Source organism: Lepidochelys kempii, chromosome 2 (genome assembly GCF_965140265.1).
Source record: "Lepidochelys kempii isolate rLepKem1 chromosome 2, rLepKem1.hap2, whole genome shotgun sequence".
Taxonomy (NCBI): domain Eukaryota; kingdom Metazoa; phylum Chordata; order Testudines; family Cheloniidae; genus Lepidochelys; species Lepidochelys kempii.
The window spans coordinates 29,249,962-29,268,372 of record NC_133257.1 but is presented as its reverse complement, the minus strand read 5'-3'; the positions used below and the strand labels follow the sequence as shown (position 1 = coordinate 29,268,372).

Below are 18,411 nucleotides of genomic sequence, written 5' to 3'. Positions count from 1 at the left end.
ATTAATTAATTTATCTTCATAACAGCCCTGTGAAGGTGGTGTTAATATTCCCATTTTACTTATGGGAAACTGAGGCACATAGAGACTAAGGTCAAAGAAGTCCATGAATTTTGGGTGCCAAATCTGAGGTGCCTAAGGCCCCACTTTTTAGAGTATTTAGCATCTTACAGCACTTTATATATTTAGGATAGAGCTCTAATTGACTTAATTGGCAGATGTGAGCCTTCAGCACTTCTGCAAATCAGACCTTAAATATCTCTAAATGGGCACTCTGAAAATGACTGGGACACGTTGTCCGTGGATTTCACAACTATTTGTTGACAGCAGAGGAAAGTTGAGACTCAGGAATCCTGGGCTGAATTCTAGCTTCTAGAGGAGAGTGTTCTCTACTACTTACAGACCCTTCTTTGATACTAAACTAGGAGGAGTGGTAGATATGCTGGAGGGCAGGGATAGGATACAGAGGGACCTAGACAAATTGGATGATTGGGCCAAAAGAAATCTGATGAGGTTCAATAAGGATAAGTGCAGGGTCCTGCACTTAGGACGGAAGAACCCAATGCACCGCTACAGACTAGGGACCGAATGGCTAGGCAGCAGTTCTGCGGAAAAGGACCTAGGGGTGACAGTGGACGAGAAGCTGGATATGAGTCAACAGTGTGCCCTTGTTGCCAAGAAGGCCAATGGCATTTTTGGATGTATAAGTAGGGACACAGAGAGCAGATCGAGGGACGTGATCGTCCCCCTCTATTCGACATTGGTGAGGCCTCATCTGGAGTACTGTGTCCAGTTTTGGGCCCCACACTAAAAGAACGATGTGGATAAATTGGAGAGAGTCCAGCGAAGGGCAACAAAAATGATTAGGGGTGTGGAACACATGACTTATGAGGAGAGGCTGAGGGAACTGGGATTGTTTAGTCTGCAGAAGAGAAGAATGAGGGGGGATTTGATAGCTGCTTTCAACTACCTGAGAAGTGGTTCCAGAGAGGATGGTTCTAGACTATTCTCAGTGGTAGAAGAGGACAGGACAAGGAGTAATGGTCTCAAGTTGCAGTGGGGGAGGTTTAGGTTGGCTATTAGGAAAAACTTTTTCACTAGGAGGGTGGTGAAACGCTGGAATGTGTTACCTAGGGAGGTGGTAGAATCTCCTTCCTTAGAAGTTTTTAAGGTCAGGTTTGACAAAGCCCTGGCTGGGATGATTTAATTGGGGATTGGTCCTGCTTTGAGCGAGGTTAGACTAGATGACCTCCTGAGGTCCCTTCCAACCCTGATATTCTATGATTCTATGATTCCTCTCCTTTCCCCCAGAAGCCTAACCCCTTTTAGTCCTCTTCCTGCTAGCCTGTCCCACAGGCACTGACTTTGTGGGTGCTCTGGGGCTCAACCATCCACAGGAATGTCTGGTAGTAACAGTCTGGGCTTTCAAAGCACAGGATAGAATTCTCCCTGTTCTTAGTTATGTTCAATAGCAAACCTCAGCAGCCAAAGGCAGTTGCAGGAATAGTTCTGCTCAGCTGTGCAACTCTGGGATGGAGCATACTCAGCTACTCTGTGGAGATGGCACATGACAAAACACTTTTCACAAAATGATCTCTCCATATCTGACCTGTCAGTTCTTGTCCTCAAAGGAAACCTGCATAGAATGTTCAAAAGGCAAGCCTAGGAGCTTAAATTCATAATTTTATCTTACACCAAAAATCATGGTCTTAATAAAGACACTGGATTTATGGCTTATTACAACATCAGCCAGTGTCAGCTGACTTGGACTCATAGGGCTTGGGCTAAGGGGCTGTTTAATTGTGGTGTAGACATTCATATTTGTGCTGCATCCTGAGCTCTGGGACCTTTCCACCTCACAGAGTCCTCCACCCCGAGTCCAAGTGTCTACACTGCAAGCCCAAGTCAGCTGGCATGGGTCAGCTGTGGGTTTTTAACTGCAGTTTAGACATACACTCTGAGTACCTTTCCCAGACCTGAAGAAGAGCTCTGTGTACCTTGAAAGCTTGTCTCTCTCACAAACAGAAGTTGGTCCAACAAAAGATATTACCTCACCCAACTTGTCTGTCTGAGATGGCACATGAGCAATTTGGTCAGCACATAGGAGCTGTGAGAAGATGGAGCATAATCAATGCAGATGGAATTTTTACAGCTTCAAAATTAAATCACTGAAATAAAGCTAAGAAAACGGCTAAACCACTTTTGCTGGAACTTTCAATAAATAAATAACCAAAAATAAGATCAGCCTGAGACAAAAACCCAGCAGGAAAAATTTCAGTTCAAAATATTAAAGTTTGGCACAGTTATATAAGCAACTGAAAACAGGGTCTTATAATGGAAAGTATCAGGCAACCCTAACTATAGGCATCACTACAACAATCACAACTGGTTAAAGAGATATCAAACTGTAAGTTTATTTTACAGTAATTCCTGGATGCATACATGAAAAGGGGCAAACTTTGGTCTGACTCTCCATTCTTTGATATCAGTGGTTGTTTAGGGTGTTTAAAGAATAGAGAATAAGTCAAGTGTTTGAGGTCACTGACAGCTTCTACAATTCCACCACCTTTTCAAAAGGCATATAGTTTCTCTTCATCACTATCTCCAAAGGCTGATGACCAGCTGAGAATATAGCAATGCTATAGTTATGGTGGAAATGTTAAACACCAAGGTGTATTTTGTTGTTTGTTGTTTTCCCCTCAAGGATTTATATATTTAATTCCCTTGTGAAACATTAAATAGATAAAGAGGCATTTAGAAGTGCTACAATACATGTAATGACAGGTTTGTTAGCCTTTCCACTATGAACTCCATTTAACATTAGGAAGTTAGCATTTCCATCATTTCAGAAAATGTCAGACTGAAAGCTGGCACACAGATTAGCAGCCTGGATGCAAATTTGTTTACACAAAATATTTAAATCTGTTCAGATGTTTTTGATTCAGAGATCAGCCAGAAACTTTAAACTCTCAGGGTTTCTCATGTTTTTTTGCCAATTTCTATAACAAATTACAAGTTTTTTTTTTTTCGCAAGCAGCTAATACTAAATGGATTAATTGCTTTTCAGTTGTTTTAAGTTTGAAACCATTTGTTTGGCTTAGTATTTGAGGTTGGAAAAAAAAATTCAGATCTTGTGCTGTAGCTACTTTATTTAAACACCCTCTCGCCCCCACAACAGCATTCTGCAACAGTGCAAAAAACTTGATAAATACTCCCAGATTTTATTACTTCCTATTTTATTAGAATACAGTTGGACAACCTGCTGAGGATTGTAGCATGAGAAACTAAGTAGAAATAGAATAGCTAGATCCTACTATGTTCTGAGTGGTGCTGAGTGCCCTCAACTCCCATTGATTTAAAAAACAATTAATCCACTTTGTATTAATGATATTGACTTCTGTGTGAGCTTGAGGGTGCTTTTTATTGCTCAGGAGGAACTCAGAACCTTACAGGACTGTGCCCTTACAGATTTCCAATTTCATCAATTTCATCCCTTGCCTGGTATAAACAGTTTGCAGTATTGTCAGGCTGAACTTTTATAGAAAAAATATTTTGTTCATATAGCAATCTGTTATACTCTCATTGGAGTCAATGACAAAACTTCTATTGGTGTCAATGGAAGCAGACCCTAGTTCAATCTACACTAACAGATCCTCTAAAGAGACTGGTTTCAGAGTAACAGCCGTGTTAGTCTGTATTCACAAAAAGAAAAGGGGTACTTGTGGCACCTTAGAGACTAACCAATTTATTAGAGCATAAGCTAGTGAGCTGTAGCTCACGAAAGCTTATGCTCTAATAAATTGGTTAGTCTCTAAGGTGCCACAAGTACCCCTTTTCTTTTTTCTAAAGAGACTGTTATTGCATGATAAATCTTGTTACTTTTTTAAAATGTATTGACTTTTCCCTATAAGTAGTAATGTGTTTTGAATAGAAGGGGATGTGTCCATCATTAATCATAATGCAACATAACACAGAAAAGACAGCAATAATTCATAAGAAGAAACAATGAGAATGTAAAATATGGGAATTCAGTAGTTAATGAGAATATGGGCAAGTTGAAAATTATTTGTAAGAGACAGGTAACCATGAATAATTAATATTAATATAGGACCCAGAGGAATGCACAATCATCCAAGTGTACCAGATAAAGAATAGGCTCCTTACCCTAATGAGCTTAGTAATTAAAGACATAAGAAATTATGGTACATAAGAAACAGTACATATAAGCTTTGTGAAGACAAAAACAGTGGAAGAAAGTGAAAGAAAAAATGGATTAACTCAATATATCCAAATGAGTTTGGCCAATGAATACTCACCTGCAATGTGATGTATGTGGGTTTATTAGTGAAAGAGCAAAGTTCCTGGGAATGCAAAAAAGCCAACTCTCAAGTGACAGACACATTTCTACCTTGAAATGCATCTCTGTAGAAATGGCTTCATGAGGGTTCCACGTTCATTATATCTCATTGCTTCCATGTTGAAATTGCTCAAGTAAAAGATGTGTGTGTGTGGGGGGGGTTGTTGTTTTTTTCAATTATCAACCCCACAAATTCACTTGGGCTTTGATAGCCACGCAGATTCTATTCTACCTTGTGCATCAACAGAATCAGAGGTTCTGCCCGGCCAATTATGCCCTGGGTGAAACCCTATTTTTTTAGATTATGCATTCACACATTTGCCTGTGTAATCTCATTAGCCTTCAGTAGGTTGCAATGTGTAGGAAAATAGCAGGGACAGCAGAGGAGAACTCAGAGGAGGGGGCAGATGTCAAATGTGGAGGCAAAGTCATCCATGAAATTTGACTATAGTTTCACAAGCTCCACAAGGTTTAGAGGACCCCTGCCTATTCTGTGAGGATCAAAACCATGCCCTAAAATGAGCATGCAAGAGAAACTCTAGAATCCTGACATTGCAGTGTTTGTAGTCTATGGCAAGAGTCCCAGTGACTTCAGTGGCCTATGAGAAAAGATTAGGGAATACTAAGGAACTTAGTAGCACATCCCTGGGAGCCCTGGGAAGCTAGGATGCAGGAGTCACTGAATATGGGGATGTTAGAGTCTAGCTGCCTGTGTTGACAACTGTTGATGTTATTGGTTGTTGTCTTCTCAGTGTTCGCTTACTATACAGACAGAAGCATTTTACATAAATCCCAAAGCAACTCCATGTTGGGCAAACACTTTAGTGAGAAAGTAATGTTGTAATGATGTTACGAAATTGACACGACATTGATTCTGTCATGCTTCATCTTTTACTTGAGCCTCAGAACTTTCCCCTTTTCCCCCTCCTGCTGAGGACAAAGATTTCACTGTGTGTATCACCTTTGTTCATATGTAGGAATTCTGGTAGGCATGATGCTGGTGCAGATTCTGCTGTTGCCTTCCTCCCCTGTGCAATGGACTGAAGATTAAGCCACATCATGGCCCCAGTAGGAGCTGAAAATGCATCTCTGAAGTACAACAATATTTACATCCCTCTGCAGTGTGGGGACCCTACTTTCACTATGCAGAGGCTGAGGTCTGAGTTTGGGGAAAAAATTTTCCTCTTCTCCTAAATGTGGTACATGGAGGCTAATTCAATGGCATCTTTTCAGGACCCACAAAGGCCTTCAAAAGACATGTCTTCCCAAATGTAAGTAGTGCTTCATTTTCCCAGGAAAGCACTGCAATGACTCAAGTAAAAGGAAGGGGGTGATATTGCTGGCAAAGTCTCTGAAGCTAAGAATAGTGAGGGTCATGTGAGGAGAATGAAGATACTGTGGATGATCATCCCATTTGCGGAATGGGAGAAAGTAATAGATGTCAGGAGCAGATGTTTAAAGTAAAAGCTTTGTCTAAAGGTGTCATGGGGATATTGGACAAGAGTATGGCTGGATAGCTAGTAGAGAAGTGGGCTTTAATTTTCCATTTTTGTATTAAAAAATCAGCATGACAAGCATTCTCTGCAATCAGTTCACCTCTGCAGTGGCACAAAAACTTTTTTCTAGTCCACAGAACATAAGATATTGCACATTTCTTTCTTAAGTTCAGGATCTGTTATGTATCTTAGATTAATATAATTCTGAAGAAAAATGGAGACATTTTAGCTGGTTATTGTGCAAGGATTTCTTGCCAGTTCACTTGCTTTCTTCCTTGCTTTATTTCCATTTGAAAGCTGCTAAGAACTTTGAAATGTTAGAAGTAGCCCTGGGAGGGATGGAGTATTGGTTAGAGTACAGGTGAGATGATCTAAGGTGCAGATCATGTGGTGTATCAGTGTATTACATGTATATCATCACAATGTAATCATACACACACAAATATGTATATATAAAGTTGCATTTCATTGTCATAAAGATGTTAGAGAAATTGTTTGGACCTTGCCATTTCAATTACATATTATCATTATATTTAGACCTCCTATAATACTCATGACAACTCTCATGTTATGCAAGCTGCCCTACTGAAATCTATAGGACCATTTCTATGGCTGATTAAGGAGAGTAATGTTTAGCAAATACATGATTAGGAACTCTCTTGTGGAATGGACTTTTAAAAGAAGACACCTGGTGAGCACAGACATGTTTAAGAATGACTACATAGTTATGTATAAGAATAGGTTAAGCATGTTTGACAGAAGTGCAGCTATCGGCTCCCCCCCCCACCCCCAGCAATATGCACACATGAAAATTCACAAAAGTGAATGGGCTGAATTTAGTACGGAGTTGTGTGCCGTGGATATATACAGAGATCTGTGACCTTTATTCTTTTTCTTTTGTTTATCCTCCTTTCAGTTAACTGCACAGATCTCCCAGAGGTCAGAATTTGGACATTTGTTTTTCAATTTATTTCTACTCTTGAAACCACAGAAGTGTCATGTTTTGTAGGATCAGAGGCTGTTTTTTTGTTGTGACAAATGTAAAGAAAATATTAGCAAAAGATGAAAAGAGTAAAACAGATGTGAAAATTGTTTCTGTTCTTTGTTTTCGTTAATTACTTCTACTTTTCAAACTTTACCTAATACTTAGAACAAGTTTTAGGATTGGATACAAAGTAAAAATGAAATCCATTCATGTAATTGAAGTTGGGAATATTCTAAACTGAAATCTCGATTTCTTTACCATTGTCAGCCACCTATTACTAGTTGTAGAACATTTTATTACATAACCGAAATTTTAATAAAAATATTAAAACCCGGTTGTAACCTGGCAGTAGTTCAGCGTATGTCCTGCCAAAAAAGCACAGGCACTCTGTGATCTCACAGACATAAAATAAACATCTCGTTATTCCAATGTCATTACACTGAATTTAGTAGGCCTACGTTTAAAGGGGTTGACATGCTCAGCGGTATGACATAAAGACACAGAACATTTTCTAATTGTATTCAGAATATATAATTTATTTTCTTCATCCAGAGCCATGGAGAATTTACTTTAGCAATGCTGCAGTCTGTAATGCAATGTGAGATTTCCAAAGGGCACTTCTATTGAATATTTTTAATGTCTTGTGAAATGTATTGTCTCTCTTGTGATTTATTTTTCAGAGACAAAAGAAATATCTGTTCTGAAAACTGCAATCCAAGATGCAGTGTCAATTTAAGCTCTCCAAGACCCTATTCCTACTACTATTGAAGCCAGCAGAAGCTCTGACATTGCCTCCAATGTGACCAGTGTCAGGTTGTTTATAAGCTTACTTTAAACCCTACTTCATAAATGCCATGGCCCTTTGGATCAAAAAAGCAAAATGTAACTTTTGAGCAAAATGTTAAAACAATTGTTTTAATTATACAAAATAGAAAATTATAAATAAAAATTACAGAGTAATCAAGAGAGCAAATTACGGCACGATGTGAAGTTTCTGAGTACTCAGTGTCCTGAATAACCAGCTAAGCAGGTCAAAAAAACCTCTTGCATTCAAGATCTACTATTTCAATGTGATGAAGGGAAGAAGAGGGACAATAATAATACTTTGCACTTCTGTAGGTTCTTGCCCTTTGAGGATTTCTACGTATGTTTAAAAACATCCATTAATTCAGCCTCACAACACTACAATGATGAAGATAAGGAATATATAAGGATCATTTTACCCACCACTGAAACGCAGCCACCTCTGAGATAGGATGTGTCAACCTGTTTAAGAGATTACAGCAGCAACACACAATAGTTCAAGGCAAAAAATAGCATCAGCGTATCTCTCCTTAGTAGAAGTTTTCTTACCACTGAACATCATTTTATGGAAACTAGATTAACAAAACTGTTCCTAAATCAATAGGTGTAGATAACCATGTCATTTAATTCTGGATGTGCCACAAGTTACATTTCCTTTAATAATTGGCATATTTTTCTGTTCATCAGGCCTTTTATTAGCACTCTGTTACATATCACTACTTGCACTGTAATTTTGTTAGTGAAACAATTTATGTGTATTTGTATATTTTCATTGGGAGATTGTGAATATTATGAATAGATGACAAGCATGGGTGTAATGGATGGGTTAGTGGACATGAACATTTCAGATTTCTAGCTACATCTCTGTAATCTAAAGATGTAGTCTATTGAATTTCAAAATAATGTCAAATACAGATAGATCCAAATAGGAAATAGTCAAGCAGATACATCAAACATCTACAGTGAGTTTGGGTTTCTTCCTTCTTCGGGTGCTAAAATGTGCTTCTGGCTATCAGAATAATAGGATGTGATTATATATATATATATATAATAGATTTTAAGGCCAGGAGGGACCCTTATGAACATCAAGTCTTACTAGGGTGATCAGATAGCAAGTGTAAAAAATCGGGACATGGGGTGGAAGGTAATAGGCATCTATGTAAGAAAAAGCCCCAAATAATCGGGACTGTCCCTATAAAATCAGGACATCTGGTCACTCTAAGTCTTACCTCCTGCATAACACAAGCCACAGAACCTCACCCAGTAGTTTCAACATCAAGCCCAAAGCTTCTGTTTGATCTATAGCAAAGATCTTCAGTATTGAGTTAAAGACTTCAAGTGATAAAGACTCTACCACATCCCTCAGTAAATTGTTTCTAAGGTTAATTATACTCACTGTTAAAAACGTGCAGCTTATTTCTATGATATAATATAAATAAGACTGCATGATGATCCTGTAGGATCCATGGGAAGCTCCCAAGCCCATCTCTTTGTATCCACATGGTGTCTTATATTTGGAGCATGCAGAGGTGTAATCAGGAAGGCCAAAGCATAATTGAAGTTGCAACTAGCAAGGGATGTGAAGGGTAACAAGAAGGGTTTCTACAGGTATGTTAGCAACACGAAGGTCAGGGAAAGTGTGGGGCCATTACTGAATGGGGGAGGCAACCTAGTGACAGATGATGTGGAAAAAGCTGAAGTACTCAGTGCTTTTTCTTTTGCTTCAGTCTTCACAGACAAGGTCAGTTCCCAAACTGCTGCACTGGGCAGCACAGTACAGGGAGGAGGTGAGCAGCCCTCAGTGGTGAAAGAACAGGTTAAGGACTATTTAGAAAAGTTGGACTTGCACAAGTCCATGGGTCCAGAACTAATGCATCTGAGAGTGCTGAGGGACTTGGCTGATGTAATTGCAGAGCCATTGGCCAGTATCTTTGAAAACTCGTGGCGACTGGGGGAGGTTCCAGACAATTGGAAAAAGGCAAATATAGCGCCCATCTATAACTGGCTCTGTGGATATGGGGAAAGTGGTGGATGGGATATATCTGGACTTTAGCAAAGCTTTTGATACGGTCTCCCACAGTATTCTTGCCAGCAACTTAAAAAAGTATGGATTGGATGAATGGACTAGAAGGTGGATAGAAAGCTCACTAGATCATCGGGCTCAACGGGTAGTGATCAATGGCTCGATGTCTAGTTGGCAGCCAATATCAAGCAGAATGCCCCAGGGGTCCCTCCTGGGGCCAGTTTTGTTCAACGTCTTCATTAATGATCTGGATGATGGGATGGATTGCACCCTCAGCAAGTTCGCAGATGACACTATGCTGCGGGGCGAGGTAGAAACGGTGGAGGGTAGGGATAGGGTCCAGCGTGACCTAGACAAATTGGAGGATTGGGCCAAAAGAAATCTGATGAGGTTCAATGAGAACAGGTGCAGAGTCCTGCACTTAGGACGGAAGAATCCCATGCACTGCTAGAGGCTGGGGACTGACTGGCTAAGCGGCAGTTCTGCAGAAAAGGACCTGGGGATTACAGTGGATGAGAAGCAGTATATGAGCCAACAATGTGCCCTTGTTGCCAAGAAGGCTAATGGCATATTGGACTGCATTAGTAGTAGTGTTGCCAGCAGATCAAGGTAAGTGATTCTTCCCCTTTATTCAGCACTGGTGAGGCCACAACTGGAGTTTTGCATCCAGTTTTGGGCCCCCCACTACAGAAAGGATGTGGACAAATTAGAGAGAGTCCAGCAAAGGGCAATGAAAATGATTAGGGGGCTGGGGTACATGGCTTATGAGGAGAGGCTGAGGGAACTGGGCTTATTTAGTCTGCAGAAGAAAAGAGTGAGGGGAGATTTGATAGCAGCCTGAAGGGGGGTTCCAAAAAGGATGGAGCTAGGCTATTCTTAGTGGTGGCAGATGACGGAACAAGGAGAAATGGGCTCAAGTTGCAGTTGGGGAGGTCTAAGTTGTATATTAGGAAAAAACATTTCACTAGGAGGGTGGTGAAGCACTGGAATGGGTTACCTAGGGAGGTGGTGGAATCTCCATCCTTTGAGGTTTTTAAGGCCTGGCTTGAGAAAGCCCTGGCTGGGATGATTTAGTTGGTGTTGGTCCTGCTTTGAGCAGGGGTTGGACTAGATGACCTCCTAAGGTCTCTTCCAACCCTAATATTTTATGATTCTATGTCTGTTAACTCTTTGGGGCAAATGTCACACACACACACACACAATGATGCTGTCTGAAGATTTTATCTGCACTTTCTTATAATGATCTACATAACTCATGAGTACCTTTGCCATTTATGAGTAACCTCATCATCCCCTGATAAACCTTTATACTAGGGCTGTCAAGCAATTAAAAAAATCAATAGCGATTAATCGTGCGATTAAAAAAAGTAATCACGATTAATTGTGTGATTAAATAATTAATTATGATTAATCACATGATTAATTGCACTGTTGAACAATGATGTGATACCATTTATTTAAATATTTTGGGTGTTTTCTATATTTTCAAATATATTGATTTCAATTACAACACAGAATACAAAGTGTACAGTGCTCACTTTATATTTATTTTTATTACAAATATTTGTAAGAAAAACAAAATAAATAGTATTTTTAAATTCACCTAATACTGTTATGGAATCCCTTTACCATGAAAGTTGAACATACAAATGTAGAATGATGTACAACCCCCCCCCATTCAAAAATAAAACAATATAAAACTTTAGAGCCTACAAGTCCACTCAGTCCTATTTCTTGTTCAATCAATCACTCAGAAAAACAAGTTTGTTTACAGTTTCAGGAGATAATGCTGCCCTCTTCTTGTTTACAATGTCATCTGAAAGTGAGAACGGGCATTTGCATGGCACTGCAAGATATATTTACATGCCAGATGCGCTAAAGATTCACATGCGTCTTCATGCTTCAGCCACCATTCCAGAGGACATACATCCATGCTGATGATAGGTTGTGCTTGATAATGATCCAAAGCTGTGTGGATCGCACATGTTCATTTTCATCATCTGAGTCTGAGTTCATTTCATCATCTGAGATGCCACCCGCAAAAGGTTGATTTTCTTTTTTGGTGGTCTGGGTTCTGTAGTTTTCGCATCAGAGTGTTGCTCTTTTAAGACTTTTAAAAGTATGCTCCACACCTCATCCTTCTCAGATTTTGGAAGGCACTACAGACTCTTAAACCTTGGGTCAAGTGCTGTAGCTATCTTTAGAAATCTCACATTAGTACCTTCTTTGCCTTTTGTCAAATCTGCAGTGAAAGTGTTCTTAGAACAACAGCATGTGCTGGGTCATCATCTGAGACTGCTATAACATGAAATATATTGCAGAATGCGGGTAAAACAGAGCAGGAGACATACAGTTCTCCCAAGGAGTTCAATCACTAAGTAATTAATATATTATTTTTAACGAGCATCATTAGCATAGACGCATGTCCTCTGGAATGGTGGCAGAAGCATGAAGGGGTATATGAATGTTTAGCATAAATTCCTTGCAATGCTGGCTACAAAGTGCCATGTGAATGCCTGTTCTCACTTTCTGGTGACATTGTAAATAAGAAGTGGGCAGCATTATTTCCTGTAAATGTAACCAAACGTGTTTGAGTGATTGGCTGAAAAAGAAGTAGGACTGAGTGGACTTGTAGGCTCTAAAGTTTTACATTGTTTTGTTTTTGAGTTCAGTTATGTAACAAAAAAATTCTACATTTGTAAATTGCACTTTCACGATAAAGATATTGCACTACAGTACTTGTATGAGGTGAATTGAAAAATACAATTTCTTTTGTTTATAATTTTTACAGTGCAAATATTTGTAATCAAAATAAAAATATAAAGTGAGCACTGTACACTTTGTATTCTGTATTGTAATTGAAATCAATATGTTGAAAAATGTAGAAAAACATCCAAAATATTTAATAAATTTCAATTGGTATTCTATTGTTTAACAGTGTGATTAAAACTGCGATTAATCGTGATTAATTTTTTAAATCACAATTAATTTTTTTGAGTTAATCATGCAAATTAACTGTGATTAATCGATAGCCCTACTTTATGTGACACCATGCACTTGCACAGGCATGAACTGTGCTTATCTACTGTCTGATAACAATTAGTGAAACAACATTTACACAAGGCCTGCAGTGTCTGCTATTTTATGTATGGGGACTTCTGGAAAGGAGGGGGTGCAGTTAAACATCCCCTCCCAATTCTTCCCTAACTTAAACCAGGCTTGTCCTTTAAAGTCATGTTCATGAGGTTGAAGATGCAAGGCAGCACTTATCGGACTGTATATTCCCCTGCCTTTTGCCAGGTGCAGGCAGGGGTGCTGGAGCAATTTGTACAGTGTGGGTGCTGCCAGCCATTGAACCAAACTGCATATGATGGAAACCTCTTCAAGCTGGGGGTGCTACAGCATTCCCCCACACCCCCAGTTCTAGCACCTCTGGGTCCAGGAAGGCGAGAGCCCTTGAAGGGCACTGGCGTGGGTGGTTATTTTTCTATCCTAAACATCACAGGCAAAACCTGCCGCGTATCCATCGCGTTAGAGCCTGAAGAGCCAAGGGGCGGCTAATGATGCAGGTGTAACTGACTAGGCGCCGCCCGGGCTGGCTGGCCCCACAGGGCCCCCTGCTAAGTGAGGGCGCGCAGCTCGCTGCCTGCAGGGCTGTGTGGGCTCAGGGCAAGTCCGCGGCGGCGCTCGCCTGTTGCTCCTGCCCATTCTGGGAGGCAGTGAGGTGACGAGCCCCCGTGGGAGCCCAAACTCCCCCAGGGCAGGGAAGGGGCCAGCTAGTTCTCCTGGGCGGGGCTTCCCCCCCTGCCAGCGCCTTGAGAGGCAGGGGCAGAGCCCCGCACTCAGCATAGTGCCCCCACAGGGGGCTTGTTAACTTTACAGTCGTCAGCGCAAACTTCCCCAGCTTCCAGGAAGGGGCGCGGTGCTGGGTGGTGCGTCTTTGCGCAGGAGGACAGGGCGAAGGGGGGTGTCCGTGCGGCGGCCGCTCAGCTGAAAGTCCCCGGGACGTGGTCAGGTCTCTAGTAAATACCCCCCCCTCCTCTCCCCCCCCCCCCAGAACTGCAGCCGCAGCAGCGATCATCTGGCGAGGATCATCCGCTTCGGCGCCCCGAAAGCTCATCGTCCAAAAAGCCTCCCCTGGGTCAGTTCATGCCCCTCGCACGAAGGGCAGCTTCTCCCCGCTCCCCTCCAGCCAATCGATTCGGGAAAAGGCAACAAAGAGTGAACGGGAAACAAATGAGCCGCGTGTGGGAGGCGGGCGAATAAATATAGGGCGCATCTTCTCCCGGCTAACTAGCCCCCCGTGCCACCCAGAGAGGGGGCAGAGAGACCCCTTCTATCTCCCGCGGCCTCTCCCTCGCCGCGGGAAGGGTCACCGCAAGGAGCCAGCGCAAATCTCACTCTTTTCCCTTTCTTTTCAAAGTTACCCTGGCTCAGACAACCACAGCCCCAGCCTGGAGAAACCCCAGCGCAGGGAACGCTTCCTGTTCCCAACCCCAAGGACGCTTGCGGCTCTCGGACTTTGGGCGGCAGCTCAGAGGAGGTAGAAGAGGCATGTCCTTGTTCCCTTGCTGGCTGTTATTTTCACGAGCAGACAACGGGTATCTCTCCCAGTCCCAGGAGCCGGTTCTGGACAGCCAGGAGCTTAGGGCTTTACCTCTAGCACGCAGAGAAACCCGCTGCAGCGCCGTGCACCATTTGTGGGCACGGAAGGGCTGCCAGGGCTGATGGAGTTGGGCGGGGAGGATTGACTCTCTGCGTCTCCAAAGATTAGTTGGTATTTTTCCTGCCTAAATGACGTTCTCGTTTATTCCTGTTCCTAAGGGTGCGTGGGAAGGTTGAGGGGATGGGAGAGTGGAATCGGTGAGTACACATTTCCAGGGAATAAACCGCCCTGCCGCTCCAACACAAATGTGTCTCCCAGCCGGGCAGCTGGGGCAGGGATGACCCTGCTTGGCAATGGCGATCATCTGTGAAGTCATCCTCCTTGCACTTGTGAAAGGTGCCGTTTCTTCGCTTTCCTACTCCCCTGCAATCCTGGGAGGACTGACTTGGCAATTGACCAACTGAATGGCTCTTCTCCTGAAAGGGGATTGTGTGAGCCGTGCATGCTCTGAATTCCCAATCATTGTAGCCCCGTTGTAGGAGTTCTGACATACGTATTACTAGGGTTTTTTGTGTGTGGGTGGGTTTTTTGTTTGTTTGGTTTTTTTACCGTGCAGACACAGGCATTTGGGGAACTTAACCCTTCACTGCTATTGGTGTAGAAATACAGATGCGCGGGACGGAAATCGGTGCCGAGATCTGAAATTTCCAGAAACTGTGAACGCGTGCACATAATGCACATACAAAAATATGGGGGACCCCCACACCCACAATAGACACAGACATTGGTATAAGCTTCCCCGAGTAAGATGGGACTTGGAAAGCAGATGTAGAGGTAATGGAATTATCCTTGGACCAAGACTGTAGGGGGCAGTAGTAGGGCAGACAGTAGTGGCATGGGACCTCTAGAGGCAGGAGCAGAAAGAGACTCCGGGAACACACCATCCTGCGAGACAGTGATAAAATAGCCAGGTTTGGGATGAAGCCGCAATGAAAGGTACTGGCTGGTGGGGCCTAGGCAACCCTAGCAGTGTCAGTGAGTGATAAGGAGGCAGTGGAAGAGCGGACAAGGACCTGGCAAGCAGGGACCATGATAGGGGGCCTTGGCATCAGTGGGGTGGGCAGATGCTGCGTGTTTGGGTGTCCCCTTTCTTCCAACAGCTGGAGTGCTTGCAAAGGGCAGATATTCAGTCTGTGCACCTGCCAAGGTTTCCGGGAGCAGGGGAACCTTCCTGACACAAAATGTAAATCCAGGTAAAATGCATTCATTCAGGGAAATGTACAGCGCTCACAAGACGTGCAATGCTGCTCTCAGCACAGGCCAATACTTTCCAACCTGGCACTCTCAAGGGAATCCATATCTAGGCATCCAGTCTAAACCTGTCTGATGCTCATGTGCGCTGAGGATCTATAACTCCACCTGAAGTCTATGGCGTTCAGCCCCTGAGATATCTGGCACTGTATTTTGACAACTGTACCCCTGAGAGCATCTTTCTGAATGTACGTGCGGCCAGGAAACACAGAGGCGCTAATATTGTGCAGTCCTGGCTTCATCCTGTCAATGGAGGGTTTTCTGCATGTCTTCCCAATTTTCGCACTGAATATCTGTCGTGCTTCTTCCTTTCTCCCCGCAAGGGCAACTGTAGCTGTTATTCAACAGCTGCTATGAAAACTTACACTCAAGCCACGGTCAGCACCCCACAGCCAGGAAAAAATCATATATGTCTTTAATTTTGTAGGATGCTGCCTCCACGCGACTCCTATTCACAAAGCAACTGTTTCACAATAGCAGCTGCCAGAGTCATCCATTAACCAGCATAGCCTTCGATCAGGCACATTTCAGGGTAATACGGTTTTGCAGAGAACAGACTGATGACATTCGGATGAAAACACGTCACACAGAGAATGTATTAATGAGCTCGTTTTTAAAAAAAATGACCCACATGACATGGTTTGGTCCTGATCTCTGAGCCAAAGCGCAGACCTGTTTCAGAAATGGGCAAACAATCTGGGACCAGCTTGCTTCAAGGTACGTAAACACGGGAAAGCTTCCTGTAATTAGAAGGTATATTAAAATTCCGGGCATGCTTCCGCGCATCAGCTATAGTGTCGAGATAACGTGCGATGAGGTAAACCCCTACAACAACACCCCTAGGAAACATGAATTATCATTTCCAATGGGATGCAAACGGAGCTGCTTTCTGTGTGGGAACAACCAGCTGCAACGCTCTACAATCAACTGTTTCATAAAAGCCCAACGCAGACAGCAGTTCAGGGAAGGCACCCGTTTTAACAAGAGAAACCTCCATACAGTTAGTATGGACGCAACCTCGATAGGCAACAACCGAGTCTTCAAACTCGCAGAGGATCGATACTGTCTACTAGACATTCTGGGTGCGTGTGTGTGGCGCAGGGGGTAAGCAGGGGATTAATCAGAAATTAAAGAATTATCCACAATCAGAGATTATTTTGGGTATCGGAGAATGGCCAGCAGGATGCGAAGAGTCCCAGCGCAGATCCCTTTGCTGGAGACACACTTGGTGTGGGTCAGCACTTCCCCATGTAGTGAGGTCTGCCTAATATTCGAGGGGCACATTGTTCAAACGACACATTTCTTTTTGTGATGCCATTTCCCTGTACCTGTTTGCACCCAATCACTTAACGCAGATCCTTATATTTCAACTAAAGACTTTCTTTCTGTCCTCCATACATTAAAAAAAAAAAAAAAAAAAAGACAGAGAGAGAGAGAGAGAGAGATACGGGGCTCGATCTTTGAACTCAACGGCATATCATGCCTCCAAAGATGATTTTTTTTTTAACACAGCTGTTCTGCAACCAAAGAACCCGGCATGCATACACACGTGTGTGAAAAAGCCTTTATGTCTTTAGATACATTACATACACTCGCACCCCCCCCCGCACCCCCGCCCCCCCCCCCCCCACCGTGCACCTCTCTAACTTTCCTTACGGAATGGTTAAACTAATCAGTGCATTGATACAAATATTCCCGCAAAGATCCGTTTGTTTGACCGGAGGCGGGGGGGGGGGGGGGAATCCCCACCAACACCACCACCACCCTAGAAAAGTCATCCACTGGGTTTGGGCTTGAATATACACTAGTTAGAGGCTATATGAACCAACTCACGTATCCGTTTGAGCATACTGCAAGAATATTTATTGAGCCTCAGCTCAGTCACTGCATTGAACACCAAGGCTTGCTTGGCTGGCAAGCAATTGCATTTCCTAATTCAGAAGAGAGCTCTGATTCAGCTCCTTCTCCCCCCCCCCCCCAACCTTTTAATTATCATGTATTTGTTCAAATTGTAAAGTACCCCCGGTGAAACCTTTGTAAAGGGCGAGAACTCAGAACGCCCAGACCGAAAGCAAAGGGTCCCCTACAAAATGCCCCCCAAACACCACCCTACCTTGCACATAGGAAACCAGCAATAAAAAGACGAGGTTCCAAAATGTAAATCCACTTTTAATCCCCATTTTCTTCAGCAGCATGAAGTCCAGCCGGCCACATTTAGTACATCCCCTGTCCCAAAAGTCTGCTATTTTCGACTCCTTTGCACGGATTTCCCCTTTGCAGATCCCTGTCATATTATTCGGGAGAGCTCCTAATTCCTATTCCTTGGCCAGGCGCAGTGGAGTTGTTGCTGTTGATGGTGCGCGGTCACAGCTCAGAGTGAATGGTGTTTCTGGGATACCACAGCAACCTTGACGAGGACTCAACCATCTCTCCAACAGGGGCACAGAGTCTCAGCTACTCTCGATTGTGTCTCTTCCTTCCCCCACCCCTGCCCGTTACCCCCACCTTCACAATCAAAAAACACCACAATTCTGGCTTGTTACAGCATCCCCCAGGAACCCAGGGAGAGCATCTTAAAAGCCCAGACAATCTCCTGAATGAACTCCGAACAGTATTTGCTATTGAGGTTCTTCTCTCACCCCCCGCCCCCGAAGATCAATTCTGCCCAGGAAAGCAGCTCAAGAAATAATACACTAGTGGGATTTTCATAGTTGCCTGAAGGAACATCTAGGAGCTAATGCAGCAAGATACATCCATCCTGCTGTCGTTGGACAGGATAATCCGTAGCATATTATTAAAAATGCGTCTGTGATGTTTAAGTCTGGGAGCATC

General features: G+C 43.0%; 1 protein-coding gene across 5 annotated transcripts in view; it reads right to left on the bottom strand.

Moving 5' to 3' along the window:
- Positions 1-18,013, bottom strand: part of CSMD3 (CUB and Sushi multiple domains 3) — a 1,204,651-nt gene extending 1,186,638 nt beyond the window's left edge. For all 5 annotated transcript variants that reach the window (XM_073330296.1, XM_073330291.1, XM_073330295.1 and 2 more), the window contains exon 1: positions 17,693-18,013. In XM_073330296.1, the coding sequence (XP_073186397.1) occupies positions 17,693-17,870 (178 nt within the window). In that variant the 5' untranslated portion in view covers positions 17,871-18,013. The remainder of the gene's footprint in view (positions 1-17,692) is intronic.
- Between the last annotated feature and the right edge of the window lie 398 nt (positions 18,014-18,411).